The 27,759-nt window shown below is 37.4% G+C and overlaps 1 protein-coding gene across 3 annotated transcripts; it reads right to left on the bottom strand.

Annotated features, from left to right (window-relative positions):
* Positions 1-416: 416 nt before the first annotated feature.
* On the bottom strand, positions 417-27,759 carry Irbp (Inverted repeat-binding protein). 3 transcript variants are annotated; one of them, XM_067095854.1, is made up of 13 exons: positions 27,543-27,759; positions 23,020-23,214; positions 21,553-21,730; positions 20,545-20,638; positions 20,249-20,426; positions 18,561-18,751; positions 18,015-18,096; positions 15,746-15,823; positions 6,934-7,069; positions 4,988-5,179; positions 4,100-4,300; positions 2,457-2,650; positions 417-1,378 (listed from the first exon to the last, which is right to left on the bottom strand). In XM_067095854.1, the coding sequence occupies exons 2-13, from the start codon at positions 23,194-23,196 to the stop codon at positions 1,262-1,264; spliced, it is 1,818 nt and encodes a 605-aa protein (XP_066951955.1). In that variant the 5' UTR covers positions 23,197-23,214; positions 27,543-27,759; the 3' UTR covers positions 417-1,261. The 3 variants fall into 3 exon arrangements, with proteins under 3 accessions (XP_066951955.1, XP_066951956.1, XP_066951954.1); XM_067095855.1 differs by having other exon boundaries at positions 27,391-27,557; XM_067095853.1 differs by lacking the exon at positions 27,543-27,759 and adding an exon at positions 27,405-27,449.

Genomic DNA, 27,759 nt, shown 5'->3' with positions numbered 1-27,759 from the left:
GTCACCTATCAAGTAAGAACAAAAACTGTTTCCTAACTGGAAAAAGTTTTGATGACTACTGCTGACCAAGTAAGGTGGAAGGGAATTCCATAGGGACCTGGTATGTGCCTTTCAGACCTGTAAAGGCAATACTGGCATGTCGCTATTGCCAACAGTTCCATCCCTTATTTGGAAGTCTATTAATCTGTTGCATTGCTGTTTTCCCAGTTAGGACTTAAGACAGTTTTGTCAGTGCTGAATGCTGACAAAACATTTTTTCCATTATGACTACATACTCTGCATAAATTTTTTCAAATACGGATATTCTATTCTATGAGAGCTTAAATAAGAATTGACAAAAATTCCGAATGATGGTGCACATAATAAGAGTGACAGTTAATATGCCAGCAGTCTGAAGGTATCTATTACCTAGCAAAACAGTTTAAAAGTGTTTTATTCAAAATTAACAAATAACTGATACACATTCTCATATTCAAAGACAGACCTCATAATGTTTTTAGATGGCAAAAACCAGATACCTATTTTCCCAGTAACAAGTTAGATTTCTCTTAAGCAGAATTGTATGATATCTCTTGCACAATTATTAAAGTGGTTCTGCAGGGGTCCATCTTTACAAAATATGCAGAAAATTTTTACAAAATGGGAACCCCTTTAACTGTAATAAATTAAATTTGGAATACTTATTCTATTACTGAAAGAAATAATTTGGTAAAAAATATGAAAATAACTAAAAAACTAACACACCACCAACAAAATTCAGGACCCTAAATTACAGTCACCCTAAAAAGAGTTGTTACTTGGGAGGATAGTTCTTTAAAGTAAATTTGCCATCATTTGGTTAACAAAATTCAATTTAGCAATGGCACTAAAAGCATTAATAGCTGTCTTTATGTACATACGTACTACAATTGAAACTTTTTTGTGACACTAATTCTCAAGTATAGTATTAATTATTTAAGCAGATTTTTATCACTTGTTTAAAATTACAAAATACAGACAATTCTGCTCACTTTCATGAAAGTAAGTGACTGAAGTAAATTCTCGTAAGTTTAGCATCCAGAAAACTTTCATATCCAACTATTATTAACATAAAAAACTTTTGCACTATACATTTCCCTTTAAATAAGAGTAAGGCACTTGAATTTCAAAAGTGCATCTTAAGTGCATTTTTCTTAAGAATACAACAGTTACCTGGAAAGCAACTTAAAATACCTACAAGTACTTTGTACATCATACATGACAAAATTATGCATTCCAAATTCTATGCACCTAATTCATCCATGACATCTTGCACCAACTGTGCTTTCTTCTTCCCCGTGACCTTTACACCTCGTTCTTGAAGCCAGGACTTTAGTTGATCCATGTTCAATTTGTCAACCTAAAATAAAAAATAATGAAATTGTTGAGCACTGAATTACAGTATTCACAATATACTTTCTATTCATAAATAAACCCCACTTTTGTTGTTATTCGAGTAATTCAGAGAAAACTTTCCCAATTATCATCCTTCAAATTTAAGAGGTCCAGCACTGTGTGGTCTCTAGTAAAAATAGACAGAAAGTAAATACAATAAAGTAGTTGGCAATAAAGCTAGAAGCTTTAAAAACAACTGTACATTAAGGTGGAATAATGAAGATAATTTGGATCCTGCTTTCTCAGTAACCACTATAAGCTGCTCTGCACCAACTCTCATACTTCATAATACTATCCTCCAAAACTAGTTCTTCATCACTCTAGAAGTCTTGAATACTAGGAAAGAAAGTGAATATTTATAAAGGCTCAATGGTAAGCACACCATTCCACATGCTTCACCTCTTCCCTAATTCATAAATCCTCCCAATAATCCAAATTGAGTTAGAACTTCCTACAACACTGCTGTAGGATTAATGCAGAATTTCGTTGGTCACATTTTTATCATGGAGAAGTTTAATGTGACTGCACAGTCACATATCTATATTCTCAGTTGAAAACAGATGAAAATTAAAGGCAGGAACTAATACAGCTGGGGTTTAAGAGATACTGCAAAAAACCTTTACCACCATCTATAATGCCCCTTGCAAGGCAAACTATACTCAGTAAACCCTATGGGGTTACTGGCCCCAGGCTGCAAAACTTTTAGCCTTATACTTTTGAAATTCAATGTCAACTCTTTCAACTTAGTTATCCCACTATCTCTACCATTCGATTTTAATTCTGCCTCTCATTAAAGGGCCTACTACTGTATTTGACTATACAGTAGCAATATTAATAGTCTAACATACACCTCAACGTCTTAATCATTACCATGAATCTTCAGCTATTGCAAGACAAATGAAGCTGGTTTCCTATGATGTCTTTAATCTGAAGTGGTAAAACAGGCAGCTTTACATTCAAAATCCATAGGGTCCTGAAACCACTGCCATAAAGGATCAAGGGATGACTTTACTAATTATGACAAAAGTTACACCTTTACTTACTTTTCCTTCTTTTGCTAAGTCTTCTATACTCATAGTTTTTGGGTCAATTTTTGGTTTCTTTGGTGCAGGAGCAGATGATGCTGTTGGCCTTTTCTTTGGAGGGTTAGCTGGATCATAAGAGGGTGGATACACTAAGTCCCGAAGTTCATCTAGTAGTTTACCTGATTTCTTAAGAATTCGATCATTGGACGGAACTGAAATGTAGTCAAAAGAAACCATGTCACATTTCCAGACTAAATGAGCTTTGCCAAAGGGATTTGTTCATGAATGAAGGATGTAAACTGGAGCTAAGGCAATGACAAAGACAGATTGCTATGCGAGAAGAGACCAGAGAGAATGGATGAAAAGTGTAAGACAGAGAGTTCTGCAGCTAAGTCTTAAAGACCTCGGCATATGGATTTGTTCCTAAAATAAAAATCCTAATAGCTGTACTAGTAACTGCAACGGATCTGGAAAACTTACAAGTCTGCTGTATGAAGATGAAAATTTGAATTACCAACTATGCAAACATTCAGGAAACTTCCCAAATACAAATACAGTGTAAGTAGAAATGATTAAACTCATAATTGTTCAAAAGGCATATATATTTGTAAAGGTACACATACATCAACAGTTACAATAATATATATCCTATACAGTATATGGTTGTTCTGAAGATGAATGGACCTGACTGCAAATGGCACCTTAGCCCTTAGTGGACGGATTGAGCTTCAGTGTGAAGTAAAACAGGTTTGGGGAGGTGGACGGATTGAGCTTCAGTGTGAAGCAGAATTACGCACCACTGTTATGGTAATAATGACTCGAAACAAAGGTGCTAACCAGATACTGAATATGCTATAAATTCACTAATGGCAACTTTTATACAGACGTGAGTTAGCCAGTATCCTCAATGCTTGTGATATGTTTCTTGGGAAGGTACTGCATCTCTCTCTCACATGAGTCTTTGTGTAAATTTGCTTGTAAATCCTTCTGAAGGGGTTGCTGTTGTTTTTTGTTTTTGTTTTTACGATAGTATGTCAAGGGTTGTAAATGTAATTTTACAAAGAAAATTGCAAAATGTTAGAAAATGCATGTAAAAGTAAAAAAAGTTACTGAATCTTCCTTCTCATAAACTTGTGTGAATATTTTACAACAAATATGCAAAAATTTATTACTGCTTTTATTTCTTATCTGTTTTGATATTGTGTGAGCAGTAATAATAATTTACAAAGGAAAAATACTTATTAGAAAAACAGCAAATAAGCAATAACCTTTCCGTTGCTGTTTGTAAATGAAGCTCACACAGGAGAGTTGTAAATAGTCATTTTCTCAAACTCGTGGAAGGTAGGGAAAATTTTTTCGGACATTTTTAGTTATACAGTGTGAATCTTATGGGTTAGGTCCGATTTCTATTTCCATTGATGTGATTTTTTTATTTGGCTGACCTCAAAGTTCCCCGGTCTGGGGTGTTGCACATTGATAAATTATGCCTCCCTGCAAATGGTTAAAGAACATATTCTTGCACTCCTTGAAAATCCTACATAACTGCAGTAATGTAATATGACAACTTACATATATACCACAAAAACTATTTCATATATCAAAAGGATACCAAATGTGAAAAGTATGAAAATTGTAAGTACAGTATTCCATAACTGCATTACCTGTGTGATCTGAAACTGGTTCCAATGCAGACCTATTCAGTGCTAGAGCCTCAATGTTACGCCAGTGGGTTTGAAGGCTTGGATTATCAAAGCTTTCAGGATTATATTTGAAGTGCAGTTTCTGTATGACTGCCTTTGCTGCATCAACTTGATCTGGAGTTGCACGAGTCAAATTCTCCATCTCAATGTTACGAAAATCGTCTGCAATGAAAAATTACTCAACAGATACCTTCCAAAATATATAACTCACAAACACTAAATATAATAACACTCAAATTTAAGTTTAAAACTCTCATACAGATGCTGACATTTCTCAATCAGTGAAATGACTAATGCAGTAATAATATCGGAAATGGTACCAACAAAAATAAAAATGGAAATGTCGAGATGATGGCCATGTCCATTGCTGGATTGGGCTACATGCATTATTGGTATCACATTATGTGTTTAAAGCATGTGCCAATGGAAGGAAGATTCATAAAAATTCATCCTTCTCATATGAATGGCATCAGAAGTGATCCATTTAAAGTCATCATCTTTCCACAAGTAGGCAACTAAAACTGGAAAAACTGAAACAAGGGGGTCTGTTTTCCAGGCTAACTTGATGCAAATGCATACTGTATTAATCGAACCCTAGCTTGAGGGTTGTCAAAGGGAGATGGCGATGGCTTGGACATGTCCTTGCACAACCCCTGGGAATACAGAATGTGGTATTGTCAGCTGGGCTCCTGGAGGATGGAGATGAATGGAGATTTGTGGAAGCAGAAGGATGATAAAGATATGAATGCCAGAATTTCACAGAGGCTCTCTTCATCACACAGAATTGGTGGTGATCGTATCATGCAGAATAAACACAGTTATGTTATTGAATAAACTTAAAAACCATACCTGCAAATGGGAGATGACATGCAGTAAATCCAGGAGGAACAATTTGACAATTGCTTGCATCTAATTCTTCTGCTTGTGGAATAAGCGCTGCCCATGAGACTGCTGCATTCCTTCGTGGAATAAAACGTACTATTGGAGCCACTTCTTTAACAAGACATCTCTCTAACAAAGCAGCAAACATCTTCTTGCTACCTATTATGACAAAAGAAGTCAACATTATTTAGTTTAAAAAACAAGTGTCTAAATATGAGACTGAGTCCTGAAAAGATAAAGAATTACCTTGCAAGGACCAGATGACCTATCAGACCTATAGGTTATCCAGGACTGAATACCAAAGAAGTGGCAGTCTTTAGGTCAGAACAAAAGTACTTGCAAAAGACCAAGGCTGAATAATGTAGTTCAATACTTTCACATGATAAGCTAATAACTAGACTAGTCCACAAAATTAAGAAAAACTTATTTGAACTCAAAATCACCCTGACTACCACTTTTTAGAGAGGTTAAGTAAGGATATGCTATGTACAAGCTATGTTAATCTAAAAATACAATGTTTACATACACCTAACACAAAAGAGGAAGCAGCAACGACAATCTACCATATTTTAGAGTCAATGACCTCTGACAATAATCTGATATATCATATATATGTGTAACTACAAGGATTCAATAATCAAAAGACTTTAGTACACATAATGTACTTAATGGATGAAAGTACCTTTTAAAAGATCTGAAACCCAAAGCACATACAGTATGATAAGAGGGGTCCCTTGTTATCTGGAAGTTCTCTCTCTCTTCTAAAGGTATCATATTTCACAAATACACATCATGATTTGAAGGATGATATTAGGATTATTGATCATGTCTTTACTTTTTCACAATGGACAGCTATATTTTCTGGAATTTAAGACTACATAACATATTCCTGCCTGTCCATGCCACTTAAGTATTGTACAATATTTAGTGAACTTATGTATCATACACTAGTTATACATCCAATACAGCACGAAGGAACACGTGCTTTAGAATATCACTGAGTCCACGTCGGAAGGCGAGTGAAAACTGGGACTTTGAACAAGTACTGTCGTAGTTTATTCTACATATAAATCTCTGTCAACTTCTTTTGTATTCATTGTGAACTTGAAAATGTAGAATAAACTAAGAAAACACTTGTTCAAAGTCCCGGTTTTCACTCACCTTCCGACGTGGACTTAGTGACTAGTTAAAAAAAGCCTGGACTTCAGTTCCTCAATCTACAGTCCCCTGCCAAGGCTCATAGAGCAGCCAAATCTATAAACACTCACTGTGCTCCTCACAATACACAATATGGACATCAAGACAAGGACAAGGCCACACAGAACAACTATAATTACATGCATAACTAACAATAGGGAAAGCCCTATCACAGAAGAATGTCAAGTACATATACACTCCTTGCAACATCTGCAACAGCCATCTTGCCCTTAACAATATAATATGGTTCAAGGTTCTAGTATCAGCGAGTAAAATGGTGATACCTACAATTGTAATAAGGCTTATAAAAATAATAATTCTGACCTCTATGCAGACATATTTTTGATATATATCAAAGAAGATTTGGTGTTATTTCAGGGGTGAAAAATTATCCAAGCTTTATCAAAGAAGAAATTAATCAACTGAAGGGGTAATCTAATAAATGCAGCCTTTAAATTTTATCAGTCTACTTAGTAGCTTCCACCAACTTATTAACAGACAAGCAGACAAATGGAACATAAGAACACAAATTCCATGGCAAAAATAAAAAACTGACGGATGGATAACAACGTCTTGTACAAAACCTTACTATCATAAGCAAAAACGTGCTGTTCCTTCGAACAGCGAGCAACCGACCACCTAGCATCTTATCTACAATAAAAATACACATACTGAAATTAATACGGAGTTCTAAAAGAATAGAAAACACTCATTACCTTCAATCATTTTCTCATCAACATAAACAAAATTGGCAGGCTTGACATGAAAATATGGCTTGATGAAGCTGAGTGGCTTGAATCCTATAAGTTCAATGCCTGGAGGATAAACGTGGCTCAAATTGCGAACTTCATCCTGCAAATGGTTGTATCAATTTAGAAAATTCATGTCACTCAACAATGAACAGAAATGACCCAAAAACAAATATCTTTTAATATATTTACAGCAAAGGTCTATTCATGTCATCTCACAATTGCCAGCAACTACAATTGTGAATATCAAGATGTTACAAAGTTTGCATTTAATAGCCGGTCAAGCTGAAGGACTGGTAGAATATGGCATTCTATTTTCATAACTTACTGTCTCATGACATTAAAAGTTAATGCCTTATAAAACTTACACTATTTTAAGGTAATAAATTTGAAAAAAACAAACCATTGAGGAAAGCAGTCAGAACACTCCACTCTAAATCCTGGTTGAATATTCTAGACCTCAGCCATCCATACAAATGTTTCTTTCTCTTCATTAAGAACATAAGGGAAAATTTCAATAGACAGTTTTTAATATTACACTCTTCTACATGATTTATAAATAAACATGATATTTTTATGATAAAATAAGGTTTTACTTATACTTACCTGGTAGTTACATATAGCTGTCGTCTCTGACGCTGTGCAGAATTTTAAATTTCGCTAGCGCCTATAAACACCTAGGTGATCCTCTACCAGCGCCCTCTATAGGTAACAAGGAACTATCCCAACAATGTTCTAGAACCCATTAAGTTTTAAGCCCACTTGACATGAGAGGAGGTGGGCGGTTTACATGTAACTACCAGGTAAGTATAAGTAAAACCTTATTTTATCATAAAATATCATTTTTACTTATAGGACTTACCTGGTAGTTACATATAGCTGATTGGCACCTTGTAGAGGAGGTGGGACCATGTCAGCCACATATATTGTTAGAAAATCAAAACATGAATTTTAGTTCCTTACCTTGAAGGATTGCTGACTCAGCGGTTACTGCCTCTGTAGTCTGTTTATCCCTCGATTGTATAGACAGGATATAAAGGATCCGGGTGTCAGATACAATCTGTTAGTACTTGTCAGAGGACAACGCCGTGACGGACAAGACTTAGTATGCCCTTGCTCTGGGCGCAGAACCAAATTAACAATAAGGATCACCTCTATCACCATAATATAAAAATTAAAAACTTTCAACCACAAAATTAAAAAGATTGTAGGTACTCCTAAACCAACAACATAGTACCTACAGACGACGCAACCAAACTCAATTTCCAACTTCAAGGAGAAAATGTTAGTTTGATAGGTTGCCCCTCTTTCTCCCTCACCCACCACCGTGTCAGTAACTACTAAAGGCCCTAAGGTACTGCCATTGTCAAAATCTGTCTTCAATTCTGACAAGTAATGCGATGCGAAGATCGACTTACATCGCCAAAATGTAGAATTCACAATCTTTTGCACTGAGAGATTGTGCCTGAAAGCAAAGAAGTAGCTACAGCTCTTATCTCATGTGCTCTCACTTTCAGAGTTCCGTGTCTGAGTCCTGACAATTCACATGGGCTTCTGAAATAATTCTCTTAAGAAGAAAGCAAGAGCATTCTTAGAAAGTGGTCTTGACGGGTTTCTCACAGAACACCACAAGTTCTCCCAAGAGCCCCTGATACCTTTTTTTGTTCGGGTGAATATAGAACTTTAAGGCTCTCACCGGGCACAACAATCTCTCTTGATCTCCATCTCCCACAAGATCTGAAAGGCTCTTAATGCTGAAAGACCTCGGCCATGGTCTGGACGATCTTAAGTTCTTCGCTAAGAACCTAAGAGAGGAAGAACATACAGCTTTTCCTGAGAGAAACCAATAGTTTTGTCCAAGGCATGAACTTCACTCACCCTCCTGGCTGTTTGCGAAGTGCTACTAGAAAAATAGTTTTCTTAGTCAAATTTCTCAACGAGACATTTGCCAAAGGCTCGAATTGATCTGAACAAATCCATTTAAGAACGATGTCCAAATTCCATGCTATTTGTTTAGGAACTTTCGGCTTCGAGGTATTAAAAGACTTAAGTAAATCTGTTAGATCCTGATTGTTCGAGATGTCTAGACCTCTGTGCTTAAATACCGACGCAAGCATTGATCGATACCCCTTAATTGTGCTCAAAGACAATCCTTTCTCCTTATAAAGGGATAGCAAGAACTTCGCTATTTGATTTAGAGAGGTTTTAGAAGACGAAACTCCACGTCTATTGCACCAATCTCTAAACTGATTCCATCTTGCCTGGTATACTGCGTCCAAGACTTTCTTCTGGGTCGCGCAATAGCGCTTTGCAACCTCCTTTGAAAAAACCTCTCTTCCTGAGGAGTCGCTCGACGACAGTCTGCAGGCAACAAGTCAGAGCGGACAAGTTCTGATGGAACCTCAGGAAGTGGGGCTGTCTGAGTAGATCTTTCTCGACGGAGGATCCTCGGAAAATCAAGAGAGGAGGAGAAGATCTGGGAACCACTCCTCGATGGCCAGAAAGGAACGATTAGAGTCATCTTGGTGTTCTTGTGGTTCCTGAACTTTCCAAGACCTTCCTGATAATTTTGAAAGGTGGAAAAGCATAAAGATCTAGGCAATCCCAACTCATTGTCATTGCATCCACCCAAAGTGCCTTGTCGTCCGGATCTGGGGAGCAATATACTGGGAGGCGTTTTGTTCTGTCTGTTGCAAACAGGTCTACTAGCGGACAACCCCACAGATTCCACAATTGTTTGCAAACCTGCGGATGTAAGGTCCATTCCGTGGGCAAGACTTGATTCTTCCTGCTTAAAAAGATCCGCTGTTACATTCCTCTCGCTTTTATGAACCTGGTCAATAACGTGACCTTCGTTCTCATCCGACCATTCTAAAAGCTCCTTGGTCGTCTGATACAGGGAGAAGGAATGAGTGCCCCCTGCCTTTTGATATAAGCAAGAGCTGTCGTGTTGTCCGACTGAACTAGAATAACCTTGCCTTTTACCTCTTGTTGAATTGCATCAGGGCTAGATGTACCGCTTTCAGTTCTTTCACATTTATGTGCAGTTCTTTCTGTTCTTCCTGCCACAGGCCCGAAACATTCCTTGTTGTCTAAAGTCGCTCCCCACCCCTGATCCGGTTGCCTGACAAGAGTGTGAGGTCTGGGTTCTTGATAAAAAGAGAAATTCCTCCTCTAGTCTTTCTCTTTGAATTCCACCAGAACAGTTCCTTCTTGATCTGATCTGAGATCTTGAAAAGAAAGGAACCGGATGGGTTTTGCATGGCCATTGGCTTTGTAGATAAAACTGCAGAGGCCTCATCTTGAGTCTCCCCAGTTTTACGAACTTCTCCATCGAGGCTAAGGTCCCCAGCAAGCTCATCCACTGGTTGGCTGAGCAAACCTCGCGATGTAGAAAGTCGTCTATCATGCTTAGACAAGACTCTACTCTCCGTATTGATGGAGAAGCCCGAAAAGTCAGAGAGTCCATTCACTCCCAAATAAACCATCTGTTGTGATGGTGAGAGGGACGATTTCGAACATTGACTAGTAGGCCTAGTTCCTTTACCAGAGATAATGTCTTCATTAGGTCCTCCACACATTTGGCTTTGGAGTGCTTTCAGAAGCCAGTCGTCCAGATACATTGACATCCTTATTCCTTGCAAGAGAAGATTCTTCACACTCGCTGACAGAACTCTTGTAAACACTTGAGGTGCAGTTGACAGTCCGAAACAAAGAGCTCTGAACTGGAAAACTCTGCCCTTGGAAAACAAACCTCAGGAACTTCCTTGATTCCTGATGGATTGAACGTGGATGTACGCATCCTGGAGGTCTATCGAGACCATCCAGTCGCCCGGTTGAAGAGATGCCAACACCGACTCTGTCGTTTCCATCGAAAATTTCGTCTTTTTTTACTTAAAACGCTCAATGCGCTCACGTCTAGAACCGCCTCCAACCTCCCCGACGCTTCGAAACTAAAAAGAGTTTATAAAACCTCGAGAGCATGGGGTGGCACTAATTCGATGGCTTGTTTCCTTAGTAGTGCTTCTACTTCTTCTCGAAGGGCGCAAAACTTCTGAGAGTCGTTGGGGTATGCTGGAAAAAACGACTGGAGCGTCCGATAGAGGGGGCTTTTGTTGAATGGGATGGAGTACCCTCCCGGATCACCTGTAAGGTCCAAGGATCTTGAGTGACCTTTTGCCAGGCTTCCGAGAACGACTGGAGTCTGGCACCTACTGCTACGTGGGAGGACAGCACACTCATTTCTTTTGTTGAAAATTGAAAGGTCGAGTAGAAGATTTTCCTTTCCCAGGAAACTTGGAAAAGGGCCGAGAAGCAGACTTGCCCCTGAACGTCTTGAAGTGTCCAAACACCGAAGTCTTGGTGGAAGTAGCTACCGGAGTAGTCTTCGGCTTCTTTGCTGACTGAGCCAACAGGTCCTGTGTTGCTTTTTGTGTGAGAGCTTCAGCAGTCTCTCGAACTAATTCCTTCGGGAACAAGTGGTCCTTCGACAAAGGGGCAAAGAGGAGAGCAGACCTCTGGCTGCGGGAAACACCCTTCGCCAAAAAAGAGCACCAGAGTTGTCGTTTCTTCAGAACTCCGTTGCAAAACCGGTTAGCTCCAAGGCACAATCGATACCCCTTGTCTATGCAGTCGATCATCAAGTGAAATCCGTCAACTGCGCATCCGAAAGTCCGAATTTTTGACTTTCCTAGCCAGAGCCGCCACTGACCAATCAAGGAAACTGATGACCTCCACAACAGCGAAAATACTCTTGAGAAGATGATCCAACTCCGACTGCGTGAAAAGATCAGATCTTCGCTGATTGAAGAGCTGTGTGACGACTTGAATCCACTAGACTGAGAAGTCCCTTGAGCGTGGAGGCAGACACACCCAAAGAAAAACGTTCTCCAGTCTCAGACTACCATGCGGCTGCGATGAGCCAATCTGAAGGGTGGAAGACAAAACATACTCTTGCCTTGCTCTCTTGTCTGAGAGCCAGGAATTAATTTTCTTGATAGCCTTCTTGGCTGAAATTGCCAAAACTAGGCGTGTAAAAGGAGCTGGATCCGAGGCGTTATCCCTCTTAAACTGCGATCTGGGAGAAGCCGGAGTCGAAGGCTTAAAAGAGTCCCCAAAGTTCTCCACGAAAAACTTGAGTAACTCCTTGTAACCCGAAGATTTCTCCTTGATTCCTGGAAAGTCCTCTTCTATTTCTACATCTTCTTCGTTTTCTTCGTCTACAGAAGACACAGGAGACAATTGGTGTACAGGAACAGTTTCCTGACGAAAAGTAGGTCGCACGGAATCTAAAGTCTTGCGACCATGCCGATGTGGCGCCGAATCCGTCAGGTGTGGCGCCGCGCCAAGCTGAAGTGGCGCCGCGCCATGCTGAAGTGGTGCCAAGCCACGCTGAAGTGGCGTTTCGCCAACCGAACGTGGCGAATCCGGAGCCAGAGAAGAATGCTGAAGCGCCTGGTTGAGCCTCTTCACTGGTGCATGCGAAGTGGGAGGCTCTTGAATCAAGACTTGTAGCGCATTCAAGGAAGTGTCTCGCAACAGGTGCTCCCGAAGCAGCACGAGCGCCACAAAAAGAACTGAATAAGATCCGTCAATTTGTCCGTGACTTGAGCGACAAAACGGGGATCTTGTTGAGCGGTAGTAGGAGGAGGCACTATTCTGCGATGAGGCTGGACGAGATGTAGACGCTCCTGGTACGGAAACACGCTTATTACGGGCAATAGTACGCGTGAGGTTCCTTCCGGACGAGGGGCTGATCTACTGAAGAGGAGGAGGAAAAAGGTTCAGGATCCTCCCAGAAGCTACAGCCCGGTTATGGATCCGTCAACGATCTTTTCTTAGGAATCGCTGCAGGAGAGACGGGCGCCGAGACCTCTTGAGAGGGCGAGAAGAATGCTTGAAGCGCCCACTTCGAGGAGGAGTCAACGAATCATCACCACTAGAAGACACATCCCCAGCAGCGCCTTTTCTATGGCGTGTGGAAGCATCCTGGGGATGCACAACAGGAATACTTGAGGGGTGACTGTTGAGCAAGCCCCACTCGCCTCCTTCGGTTTTCGACATGCCCTCTCCCTGAACCAGGGGAGTCCGACAGAGGTCTAGACCTGGGAGAACGAGTGGGCGAACAGACACCTCCTCCACTAACACTTCACTCGAGGGAGCCAATTTTTTCAATGGCTTGGCCCATCGCCTGGATGGCTGAAAAGCACAGCTGAAAATTTAGTGTCCATCTGGACTTTTAACTCTGACACGGTGATAGGATTGGGATCAACAGGGTCGGACAAAGGAGAGTTAATAGGAGAGGGGTTAACAGATTGAATTACCTGCCCTACAGACTTAGCAGATGATGACCTCTGCGGCTTTCCTAACTCTGTCCTTTTCTAACTCCGTAGATATTTCTCTAAGGCTGACCATTCATCCGTTGTTAGATGCATACATTCCTCACATGTATTCTCTGAATTACAAAATTTACCCTACATGAAGAGCAAACTGAATGGGGGTCGATAGTCACTTTAGGCAAACGAGTCCCTACAGCCTAAAGCACAATATCTATACTGGGAACCAGAATCAGACATATTGTACAAAGAATTAATTCCGACCACAAATTGCAAAGCGCTTAGCTAGCAAAAACCACAAAGAAATACTTAAGTATAAATTGCAGACAAAAAATTCAACCACAAAACGAGACCGTGTTGCCGGTCTCTCGGCAGAAAACTTAATGGGTTCTAGAACATTGTTGGGATAGTTCCTTGTTACCTATAGAGGGCACTGGTAGAGGGATCACCTAGGTGTTTATAGCGCCAGCGCGAATTTAAAATTCTGCTGCCACAGAGACGACAGCAATATGTAACTACCAGGTAAGTCCTATAAGTAAAATGCATCCTCATATGGATACAACACATGCTTGAGCTACAGGAGAGAAAGAGCCAGGCATACGAAGTGATGCAGATGGTAGAAAAATAGTGGAGGCACCCAGTCAATACACCTTTTCATCTTAGAAAACCTTAATAATCAGTTTCCAAAACTCAAAGAGCTATTCTTTTCCAATCAATGAAAAGACAGTTGAGGAAATCAGTTTCAATCTAGGCTTATTCTAGCTAAAAAATTATACTGCGTTTGTATCCCAATAATATTGTGAAGTAAAGGATCCAGAGAGAGAGAGAGAGAGAGAGAGAATAATCCAAGAATGACGATCAAGCAATAACAGGGGGTAAATGCAGAACTATAAGAACTGTTTGCTTCCCCTACTTATTAAAAATCAGTCATCTGGTCAAGAACCTGAGAAGAGTGCCAGATATTAACTAATGAGAAGTTGCACAAGAAAACCCTCTCTTAAAAAAGCACGACTTGAATTGGCACACCAAACATTAAAAATGAGCTCTTACTCACTTTGGATAAAATACCAGGAAATCTGAGAATGCAATCTCCCAGTGTTCCAATGAATACTCTAACCCTCTATCAAAGTTTGTGAGTTGCCTCCATGGAATTCTTTGGATGAAAATCTAGTTCAATACTATCTATAAGTACCAAACAAAGGCTGAAGTACGTATAACAAGTTTCAGTGTCATGAAGATTCACCCATCAGGGTAGATATCCTTTACATACTGTGTAATATGCACAGATAGTATGGGAGATACATTTAAATGGTTTTGTAACAATCTAAAAGGAGATAGACATGAAACCAACCATCAGTGTAATGAAAGACAAAGTACTGTACAAGAAAGGCATACGAAAAGTCCAAATGCAAAATAATGTTCTTTTCACAGACTAGACAAGTGGTGGCTAAATACAAAACCATGTTTACGCATCATTGTTAGCATTGTTGATGTACATCACATTTTCCCTTTTATGGGATTTGACATGCAGTTATTTTTCTCCACTATCTTCTACCTTTGGAATTTCTGCCTGAATCTTTAAGCTATCAGTCTGTTTTCTAGCTACTGGACACCATACAGCTACTTCCTCACCTGTAACATCATCTTCCCAACCCAGAAATGTTTCTCTTTTAATACGATACGAAACATTTACCCTTAGCATAAAAAATTAAACAACTTACAAAGGGAAACAAGCCCTACCAGTGGTCAGGAAAATTCATGAGATCAATAAACTTTGTAAACAAAAGTTATCACAGAGGAAAACAAAATAGATATGCATTAAATTTCAAGGAGTGGTACAGAATTAGCAGTGACTGAATGGAAATTATAACATAGTGAACCACAGCCATAATTCCCACCTGTTAAAGGACTGACCAAAAAGTTTTCCTTACAGAAAACTTCAGTGGATTAAAGCCTCTAAAAAATCAACGATTAAAGATCAGAATCGTGAAATTTTGAGAATACTTCAAGGGAATTTATTTTCTGCTACCGTGCTTTTTTTCCAATGGAATCAGAGCAATCATTACAGGAAAAAAAATAAGAAATGAGCTGAAGATATGAAAGCTACTGGCAACTTGGTAAAGTATGAACAGCCTATGTCTGAAGGTCAGTCACATCCTTGAGTGGCTGAAGGTCTAAGTCAATTCAGGACTCCTTATGAGAATTACAATTATTACTTTCTTTTTTTTAGGGTTTACACCAACATAATAGCTGGCTTTGATACACTACAAACTTGTAATTCAATTGGAACTTCAGAAAAATGTCATTTTCCTGTTTCTGGTACAATGCTCTAGAATAACTTACCAGAGCATTTTAATATTAAAACCCTTCAGATGAGAACGAGAGATTGATCTTACCCAAAGTTGCATGAAATGTAAGCAAAAGTTAGGGGCATAAATACTTACCAATGTAAATTTAATTTTCTTTCCTCCATATTCTTGGTATTTAACATAGTCTGACGGCAGAAGTAATTCTCCACTTTCCTAAAATATATGAAGGCAAACAAAGTTTATATGAAGTTAACAAAGTTTAAATGAATGACAATAATTCACAGAAACTGGCTAATAAAGCTGAGGAAGAACTGAACCAACCACTCTGATGAAACCATACTGCAATATTCTGTAAAATAATAACTTAAAACAATTACAAAGTTGAGGGGCTGATAGATAACTGCAACTGTCCAATTTCATGAGGGAGACAAAGTGTTCTTAAATCTAGTGGTTAAACCAAAGAAATATTCTTCATAAGCAAGTACTGTATATGAGAAGAATAGCACTGCCAACAATTTCACTAAAGTGGCCTCTCAAGAAACTTGCTGAGCTTCTAGGCAGGTGCGTGGGTGAGATCCATGGAAGAGGTTCAATCTAAGAAGTCAAATAAAACCAAGGTATTTCTTAACAAACATATTCCTACCCATATTTCCCATTCTGCTACAATCATTAAGTTATCCCACTCATCCTCCAACCATGATTTTCAGGATCAGTCAAGTATGGCTGACACAATCTTAACCCCCAGCCCCCCAAAATGACAATTATCATCAAAAGACGACAGAAATACTCACTTCTTACATTTAGTTCTACAATATATCTTTTACACCGTCTCCAAAGCCACATAACACCATAATGATTAAAATTCAGTGATAACACTTAACACTATACACATTTACACTCCTGTGACCATGACTGTCTGGTTTAAGACCAAACCCCAGGTGTTCAGACTATAGCAGGCCATTCAGCAACATAGCAGTGTGTCATAACTGGCAGTGGAAAAGGTTATAATGTATTTTAACCCAGAGACTATGATGTCGTCTTTGTATACCCAACTGTTGAGACTATGAACACATCAAATGACATCATCTGTAAGAAATTTTCAGGTAAATTCAACTTGTCAATTTGATATATTTTTGTTCTTTTCCATTTTCAATATATAGTACTACAATAAAGTACAAAATTTACAAAAATGCCAATTGTTGTTGAAAAGAAGAGTGCATTATTATAACCCTCAACCAACATAACTTAAGCCTCAGATTTACTCAAGAGATCTATGCTGCTGGTTAAAATATCTGGAGTGGTGCACTAGAACAGGTCCCACTTTCAGGAACCTTTTCAGTACACACACTTCCCCCTAGTGGCTACAATGTTCTAAATCTGAAGTCTTGAAAAACTGCCTCTGACCAGTTACCTGGATAAGATGACCAACATTGTTATTTCTAATGCATTTATATTTTACATTATGGACATTAGCACTGTACACAAATGGCAAATTGCTTGTCTGTATGTTCAATTGCATAGTCTAGGGATGTTAGCACTATGCTGAATATGAGATGAGGTTAGGAAATTTGGTTGAGTAGAATATAAATATATATGCCACAATCACACACAAAGACATGACCAACTTCACTTCCAATTTTGACACAAAAGAATCAATTCTGGGGGACCTGGAATCGGTACCATATCCATGTTCTCAACATCTGGCATAATTTTAGCTTATGAAGTTTTTTTTCACTATAAATTTACTGTAGTAGGAGGCATCAGGTCCAGAATACAGATTTTTGCTCTGGGTAGTAAAATAACTGCAGTCTTTCTGCTTGCCTCATCAGAAACAAAAGTAGATGGTCATGTCCTAAACTATACACAGCTGCTTTTCATAAAAACCTTACGCAAGTTTCTTACCTGTATAATGTAATGCAACCCAACCTCCTCTCTTCTCACTGAAAAATAAGTTCACTGCAGTCTACATGAACACTTTCAGCAGGTGATTTTCCTCTAAAAACAAGTTCAACTTACCCTCATGATAGTGAACTGCAACACATTTATTCAGTTTGGTCTGACTTTATTTTCCTGTTCAACTGAATGTACATTTTGAAAATTAATCAATTACACTTTACAGTACTACTTCAATACTACTGTTAAAGTCAAAACACCAAATTAAATGAAATCTCACAAAAATCTAGGATATTCTACTACATGATGTTCTTCAGAAGTAATTTTTACTTGTCAATTCTGCCTGTGATTAATTACCATGAAATCTCTAGTTAAGGAATCCCCACAGAATTAAAATTATTAATAATGCCAACAGTCACTTACAAAAGATCTGTTTTTTGTACATAAGGTACATCCAAAAGTACAAGAGACCTATCAACATAAAAAAGCAATGAGAAAAAATTAACCTTACCTCAAGGTATTCCTTCTTCATATACCTCACTTCTTCATTGGTAATTTTCCAAAGTTTTACTTTTGATGGTTTGTATGTTTTTCTGAAAGATAAATGTATATTTCAACCCAAATAAACATTAAGGTGAAATTATTCAGTTAATTTGGTAAGGAATCTGTTAACAACCAATGAGAATATGGAAATAATTCAAAATATTTTGAAAGCTATCATTCAAACAAAATGTAAAACACCCACAAAAGATACCAACCCTCTCAAAATGAACACAGAATGTAAAAGATTATTATGCAATATCAACAACAAATCAATGAAGATGCTATAAACACTTGTACAAAAGTTAATCTATATCAGCTGGTAAGCTAAGGAGTCCCCAGTTAAGGCCAGCTAAGTTATACTGCTAGAAACCACCATATGTTGCAGTTACTGCAGCTCTAGAATATTAATCCTTATCTACAAACACAGAGGCACATGGAAAATATGGTATATAATTTTATTTTCACACAAACACAATATTATCAAATCTGACAGACCAAAGGGCACAATGCATACCTAACACCTGTATAAATAGAAACAGACATCTCAACACCAGGAGCTAATGTAAAGGTGGTTCTACCCAAAGTTCTCTGCTTATGTTCAACTCGTTTTACTCTGTCCATGAGTTCTTCAATACGATTGGTTGGATCAGCCAGAGTAATGCCCTCCTGTGAATCTTCATCTTCATCCTCACGAATTATCAAGTCCTGAGGAATAACACGTTCTTAAAAATCAAATATTTCCATACCCCCAATCCCATAAAAAAAAAACCTACTTAACATAAGCTATCATACAAAATTAAATCCTCCTACTATTTCAACGAATTCACAAACTCATCAGTAATTTCAGGAAAAAATGCAGAAAACATTATAATTGGTAAGTTTTCTTCATTCTTCACCAAAGTCATGGATGAAGGTAGGAAATGACTGCAGAAAGAAAGCCCCTTGGGAGTTACTGTATTCTGATGGCCTGGTGTAATGGCCAGGATTAAAGGATTATCTGAGAAATATTTAACCAACGAGTTGTGGTGGCAAATGAGGCAGTCTCTACTTTCGAACATCAGCGCAGGTTTCTCATCAGCACAAAATACATAAGTTACTCACCAACTCTGTTAATATTCATATGAAATAAAATTATTCTTGCTTTACTTCTTAAGAAAAGAGCAATAATGGTGTTTCTGAAGAATTTAAGAGAAAAGTGGCTGTCTTTTGTGATTAATTGCACACACAACTAGTTCAAACATAGATGAATTAATTGCAAAGGAGAGGACTCTAAATTAATACAAAAAAACCATACTTATAGTGACCAAAAATAAAACTACAGGAGAAAAACCAGTGGGGAACACAACCATAAATGAAACATAGTATAACCAGAACTTAACATCACAGGAATTCAATAACCAACCACAACTTACTGGTCATTCTAGACCACCCTGCAAGTTGGGAACTTTGACAGAACAGTGTCATAGGTGACTAAATATAATAATAATATACAATGGACATCTGTCAGCAACAAGGTCTTCACAATACCAATGGCCTATCTAAGATAACCTCTAGAGAGAATTATCAAATTTCTCAAAATTAAATTTAATGTTTCTTGAATGCAAACCCATATTTCTGAATGTGCTAAAACTAAACTTTGGTGTGGTACCAAATTTGGTCACTAAGGAGGGTGAAGTCCCCATGGAGGGAAACTGCACACTGCTGGCCCTTGAAATGTTCAAGTGTGGTGATATATCTGTATGAAATATTAAAGTGCAAAATGAGATTGATCATGTCACATGATTACTACCAAAAGCCAAATTCAAAAAGTACCAAAGAGCCTTGGGGTGAAAGAGACAAAAAGTGGAATAATTGCATTTTAAGAGCCAGCCTTAATAAGCTGCATAATTCTGAGGTTATGACTGTATGGAGAGTGACATTTCCAGAATATAATTCAGAACAAAATTCCTTTTCTCTCGCTTACAAACTGAGGTCTCATAAGGCATTGTGAAAAATACAGTATTTCTGTCCAACTTTTCTCTAACTTCAGCTTAGCATGGAATCATGAAAGGGGTTAAAACTGCAGCTCTTCAATGAAGTACTAGTTAAGGGGAGACACATCAACATCCAAATTCACGCAAGGTTTAATTTTACAGAAGTAGCAAGTGATATCTCAACTTATTACCACTATGCAATATTATCTTGCAACATCAGAGTACAAACCTTGTAAAACTTTTTCACATCAAAGTGCTCTCCCATATGTAATATCTCCAAAACTATCCCTGCTTCTCTTAAATCACCCGCCTTTTGACGTGCCTGGCGCTGCTTCTGATTGTCTCCAGGATGAGGGTCATCGCAGTTAGTAAAGAGCAAAATATTTTGCCCAGAAAGTTTGCTGGTACTGGAACAAGTGAAAAATAAATAAGCAAATTAACACTGAATTTATTTTGCATGTACATTTCAAGCACCATCGAGCAATTCCTCTACACAAAAAAACTTAAGCTTTATGCAGAACCAACCTTTTTGTAAAAATTCCTTGGCACACTCTCAAAGCATCATGGATATTAGTTCCAAAAGAATGGCCATACTTCTTGTCAAAGTCCTTGGATGGCACTGAAGAAGAAATTGATAAATTTATTTCATTAAAAAAAAAAACCTGCAACTTTTAAAAGCTAATGCTTTTCCAGTTACTATATACACATAAGTCTGTTGGGCAACTGACTTTTTCCCCATTCCGATTTGACAAAAGTAATTTGTGAATAGAATTATTTCAATTACAGCTACACATGTTTCCCCAAATTATACACCAAAAGTTCTGAGGGTGTGTTTACTAGGACAAACAAAACAGCCTCATTCTGAACTGGCAATTGTAAAGATAGAATGACATAAAAAAAACATTGGCAACTGTGAAAAAAAAAGACTTCTTTTAGCTGGTGAGTATACCATTCAACTGCATGGCCTGATAATTAACTGCAAACACACTCCATTTAAAAATGGACCACAGAATTGACTATGCACATCACTTTGGGAATACAATTGCAACAAAACCTGTTATTTTCATTTCTAAATGAACATTAATACATCAGCTATCCAAACTACAGTAACTAAGATAAGGCCTGTTTGAAAACTGGAAAAAGTCTGAATGCAGTACTACTTGTAATGAGTAAAACTGTCTTGGCCAAGGTCAAAGTTAATTTTCTTTAAAAACTCAAAATAATTTGGCCTTCATTCTACTTTTTTGTTACTGAGTACATAAATTCAAATAAGCAAAGTAAAGCTAAAAAATTTCCATAAGTGACAGTAAATTTTCTGTACTTGCATTAATTCAGCAAAGATCTTATCAACATAACCTCCCTTGGTTATGGGCTTCCCTGAATATCTTCAAAAGCAATCTTCGCATCTTAGAAAAAGCACAGAACCATCAAAATGTAAAGTAAAATTGTTAAACGACAATATACATTTAAAAATATCACAAAAATAAGGAAATCATAATAATCAGCAAGGTTTATTTTGAAACTAAAACTCACTTTGTAAAAGTTCCTCAAGTTGGAGAACCTTCTCTGCTCCTGGACGTTCTAAATCTTGTAAAATGTAAATGTTGGCAAAATCTGTTGAATTCTTCATTTCTCTTGTATTGAAAAGTACAACTGACATCAAGTCCTGGTCACTTGTCACTATCTTGCGCATAAGGGTAGCATGGACACACTGAAAACAGATACCCTCATAAACCAATACTTCTACAATAACAGGTATACAGCATAAGTATTTTTCTACATCTTTACAAAGTCCCATCATAACTACTGTAGTAAACAAATATTCCACCTATTACATTATTCTCAAATCTCGATGTCACCGACCCAAAGAATGAAGAAAACAGCTAAAAATGTTATGAAAAAGACTCATTCCTCAATGAGCAGTTCTAGTAAAATGTTCCTCTCCTCATAAAGAAAATCAAGAGGCAACATTTACTTGTCTTTAGACTAAAATCACCTGCAAACTTTCTTTAAAAGAGCCTATCAGGACACAAAAGAAAAATGAGCTTTACCAATGAAAATTTTTTTTTAATGTTACCTGCAAGTAGTAATGAGACAATATTATTGATTTTATATCTCTAAGATTCAAAAAGAGTTTGATCTGTTAAGCTGAAAAACCAATTGATAAAATGTTACTCTTCCACTTGTGGGTACTTTGAGAATCCCACATATTTTCTCAAACATCATCGATTTAAAAATTTTTTTTTTGTTCTTTACAGCATTACTATTGATTCAATAACTTAAGACCACTAACTTGGACAGTTGGAATACCTTGATAGGATACAATAAACCAACCATGTCTAGGCTAGCACAATAATGTATTTAGTCGCTCGAGGGCTACATTAAATACTGATTTTCTGATCTCTTAACTTTCAACTTTTAATTTAAAAAATTTGGAAACAAAACCCATAAAGTTAAAAAATTTATAAACCTGCATTACTTCATATTTGGTAATGAATGATGGAAATGAGGACAAACACCTGAAACTGTCAAAGAACCCAAAACACAAAATCATTCAGATGATGTTTTACTACATTATTATCATGTGCAGTACAGTATCCAACAATCGAGATCAACCTCAGAATTACATGAAAACAGAAGTATAAATTGTAATAAAGATCTTATAGCATCATGACAAACATTTAGAAAAACAATATGAACAAAAGAAAACCTGAAGTATTTTTCCACCTTAACAATGCTGATTTTTAATCTACTCTTGACTTAATATAATATACAATTACTGTACTATAGTTGGATATGCATTAGTAAACTGAATTCCATAGTACCTTTGTCATTGGAAGAATAAAGCACATTCATATAAACTAAATAACAGGATTTTAGTTTAATAATATGCCCTGCAAACATAGTCCACAAAACTGGACATTATAGACGACCCTCTGTAAAAATAATAGAACAATGTTTTTAACCCAATAAAAGCACCTCTGTAAACCTCACTCTTACCTTGATGGCTTTTTTGAATGGTGGATCATCATCTCCATCACTGGAATCTGGATCAAACATCGATTTTGATGCATCTATGAGAAACACACTTGCTGCTCGCCCTCCAAACATCCAGGATCCTCCCTCCTCATTTTCCTCATCCAAGTTGTCATCCACATCATACTGCAGTTCAGTCATCTTGAATGTTTCCTCTGTCTATAATGATCATACATCAAGTATAAATAAAAGATTTACACATTTACAGGACAAAATCTGTATCATTATTATTATTGTTCAGATGATGAACACTATTCATATGGAACAAGCCCACAGGGGCCATTGACCTGAAATTCAGGCTTTCAAAGAATATAATGTTCATTTGAAAGAAGTAACAGAAGGTAGTATGAAACACAGAAAGAGTTGATCAGTTATTAGAAAAGAAAACATAAATTAATAAATTATTAGAGTACAGAAAAATTAATAAGAAAAATGATATTATCATATCAAGTAAACCTAAAATAATCATTACTGTGTAAAATATTAAATTTTGAACCATTTTCAAGACCAGCCCTTTTCAGTGCAATAACTTACCAGCACTCATCTGTACCACTTAATAATGGAAAGTTATAAGCTATCCTTTTCCTCTTTAATGGAAAAGAAGAAATCTAATAAATATAGTGGCAAAGAAAAGTGAGGTTCATTTAACAAAAGCAGTTAGAAAACAGTCCACTTTGTTTCGTACAAATTCACAAAAATGATAAATTTTTAAAGTTTTGTCATTTGTATTTTTCCTAACATACAAACCTGAGGTCTTTACATAGGGGATTTACTTTCAGCGCAAGCTGGAGCAGGCTGTTTAATTTAAAACAAGGTGGATATTGGTAGTTGGCTGCTGACGGACAAGGAGGAATCCCCTCCACCCAGAAGATACAAATTCACTTTAATTTTTGGCTGCAGAAAGTTCACCTCTAGTCTAAAAATCCTGCCTACACTAACAAGCACAAACCTATGTTACATGGATATCTAGGTAGCATCAAACTTGATGTTCAGTGACTAGTGGTTGCTGATGCAAAGCCTGAAGCTATGTTAACAAGTTTTCTGGCAAGATCAGTCAAGCAATACCAGTTTGGCAGACCAATCTTGCTAGGGCCATAATATTATTATAACTAAAGTTTACTGCAGTCCTCTACTGCAGTCCTCTTGCTTATAAAACACTGTCTGCCAATGAGAGGAAATGTGATGATGCCTCAAGTCTTCAGGATTATTGGTCTACCATACAGAGCACATATACCTTTCACTGACCTAGTATATCTTGTGTTAAGTTAGGTTAGGACACATCTTAGTTATTGGATGACATTTTCATTTGACAGGAAGATGGAACTGAATAACCCTGACTGGTGAATGACAGAAACTACAGCATTTTCATTTATAAAATATGTAGGATGAATTTGACTCCATCTTCAGCTTTGTTCAAACACTCAGTCTGTCATCATCTTGCACAGTGATTGCATATGTATGTGAGATTTTTCAGCAATCGTGCTCTGCCAAATTTTGGATATGAAGTATTTCAACCAACTAAAGGATAGAAAATGATAAAAGATCATATTTCCTTCTGGTTTCTTGACAACTGAACTTTCTCCAAGAATAAGTTTTCAGTACTCAGGCTAACAGTAATGTGCTTGTGCCCTTTAATGCAGGTTCTACTAACAAACTTCAGATTAATAGTTTCATTAACATAGTAGGCTATGTTCAACAGTATACAGTAACTAGATCTATGGTAGTATATTCTATTAATTCATGCCACCTAACTAGGAGACAAATAATGAGGTTGCCAAATATACTAAATGAAATTCTCTGGGCCAGCACTGTGTGGGCTAAATAAAACAGCTCAGTGGTCTGGTAGTTTCACTAAATAACAATCAATAGTTATGAGACATGATAGGACTATGCCTGTATTGTTTAACTTGCAGTGGGTAAATTTCATAGCCACAAGGACATTTGCAATATGTGTTGCAAATAAACAAGCTATCAACACATTATATCCACAGCATTTAAGACATTTGCTGCAGCCTACGTAATACAGCCAGTGAATGGTGTTGACGCAAGAGACATGCAAGTTAGCAACCTATGGTTTCAAATTGTCTGATGCAAAATACACTTTGAGGGTTGGTTTCAGAGCCTGAAATTTTGCAGTTGCAAGAGTGTACAAGAGTTGTACAAGGTTAAATGTTCGCCTATTGAATTTTTATTCTCTTTAAGCCAACAAGCTAGGAGGTTCTGTAAGTACTGTACCTTCAACTAAGCCTATGGCTAAGAACTTTTTTTTATTCCCTATTATATACATTTTTTTACGACTTATTGCCTGAAAAATTTATTGTTGAATGCTTTCATCAATTATCCAGTCATATATCTATCTGGATATTGCCTACAGAACAGACAACTGGTTTTCTAGTTGCTATTTGTCATGAAACTCTTGTATTGTTCATGATTATTTTTTAGCCCGGATTATTATCTTGTTGTTATGAAAACACTAAAAACACAGTGATAATTTAAAATTAATGATAATGATAGTGAAAATGTTTGGATGCTGTTAATTTTCTGTCTTTAGTTATTAACATAAGTTAGGGATACCACACTATTTTTTAGGTATTAATTTGCTTGCATCCATGCATTTATACTAATTGATAGTATCATCTAAAGCTATCATAAATTTGCTGTTGATATTACTATCTTTTATTATGTTCTAACATTCATTCCCATGGGGCAGTATTATTCTTGGTATTTAGACCAGGTCTAACGTTGGTTTTGATTTTTTGTTTGCAATGGAAATGTTTAAATGTGAGTTAGTTTTCATGCTTTCTCTGACCATTTTTGATCAGGCTACTATTTTTCCCTCTATCTAACTCTATCAATTCCCCTGGTTTGACAAACAAAGTTACATGAGGTCACCTAGAAACATAAGTTAGGTTGTTGCATAATAAAAAATCCTGTGCTAGGTTTCAACATTCGTCTGTGTTGGTTTGATTTTGTTGTGTCTTGTGTGATCAGAAAACTATTTTTTTCCCTCTAGGCTACATCCCCCCTGGTTTCAAAGTGAGGTCACCCACTCCGTCAAAAAAAATTTTGAACACAATGACCATCTATATCATTAGTTACACAATAAAGACTATCAAGGAAATGTATTATTTAACTTTAAACCATGATTGTATCTTAGAATCGAGGTACCATTCTTAATGCGCTGAACAAACATTTGTTTGTTGCAAATGAGTACTTTTGAAGAAATAAAATTTGGCCAAAGGCCAAGCACTGGGACATATGAGGTCATTCAGTGCTGAAAATGTTGAAAGAATTGTTATTAGATGGTGGAAATTTAGATGGAAGAAAGCGCATAAGAAAGGAGGAATAGTAAAAGGAGCGAAAGCAGTTGCTGCAAGGAATCTTAAGTATTGCCTACAGTTCACCACATGAGGTGCATTGATGGCACTAATAACCCCATAGGGTTTTAAAGATAGTGGACCCCACCTTATATCCTACAGTTTGGGGGGCCAAACAGTAGGAAAACAGGATTTTTGGGTGGGGGAAAACACAAAACGTAATCAATAAAGGACTTTGATCCCATTGATAGCTTTCATTCAGATTTGGGTTAGTTTATAGAATGTTTTCAAACTAGAATAGAATAAAATATAGAGTTTAGGCCAAAGGCTAAGCACTGGGACCTATGAGGTCATTCAACAATGAAATGGAAATTGACAGCTAAACAGTTTGAAAGGTGGAACAGGAGGAAAACCTTGCAATTCCACCATGAAGCCATCGTTAGGAGAGGGTGGAAAGTAAGATGGAAGAAAGAGAATATGAACGGAGGTACAGTAAGAGGAATGAAAGGGGTTGCAGCTAGGGGCTGAAGGGAAGCTGCAAAGAGCCTATCACCCTACGGAAGTTTTTAACCTACTATCATGCACTAGGGAAAGGACCTGGTACCCTAGGTTAGGTTAGGCGTGGCTGGGTTAATAATGAAATCTACTACCCTAGGCTACCACTGCCTGGTAGCCGCCAGTCGACGACCGTAATATTTACCGCCATTTGCTTATGTTTTCGTTTATATTTATGCTTCTTGTTTGTTTTTATGACAATTAGTCATTTTTATGTTTTTATGTTCATCCTCAAAGGTTGGTATTAAACACGGCGCCCTTTTTGCACGTAACCTTGTAGTTATCGATAAAGATAGTCGCCATAGTAGCCTGCAGTTTTATTAATTAAAATTTCATGTTAAAAATTCTGTTCTGGTTTAATGTAAAATATTACAAAGAAAAACTGAATTTTAATGCCGATATCAACTGTTAAGGACCAGTAAAGTACAAGCTAAGAGGCTACTACTACGATAAGGTAGCCTACCTGCTAAACCGTACCTCCATACCAACACCCGTCTTAGTTGACATTATACGTGATTTCACTCATAAAATCACTCACGCAATCACGAAAGAGCACAAGAGACTTTCATATCTACCGTAAATAACTAAATGCTAAAGTAATTACGGGAAACATACCTATTGCACCACTATGACAAATCGTCTGAAACGACGGCGGCAAATAGTAGTAGTAGTACTGGTAGGAGGATAAGGTGACAAGTCGAGGGGTTAGGTTTGTAACGGCTCTTCCAATTCTTCTTCACATTTGTCAGTCTCTCTGATTCATTTTCTCTTCTTTCTTTCGTTCTAAATTTCTCTCGCTAAAAAAGTACCTTTCCTCCCACTTCTATCGAGG

Source organism: Macrobrachium rosenbergii, chromosome 52 (genome assembly GCF_040412425.1).
Source record: "Macrobrachium rosenbergii isolate ZJJX-2024 chromosome 52, ASM4041242v1, whole genome shotgun sequence".
Taxonomy (NCBI): Eukaryota; Metazoa; Arthropoda; class Malacostraca; order Decapoda; family Palaemonidae; genus Macrobrachium; species Macrobrachium rosenbergii.
This window is presented reverse-complemented; position numbering and strand designations above follow the sequence as displayed.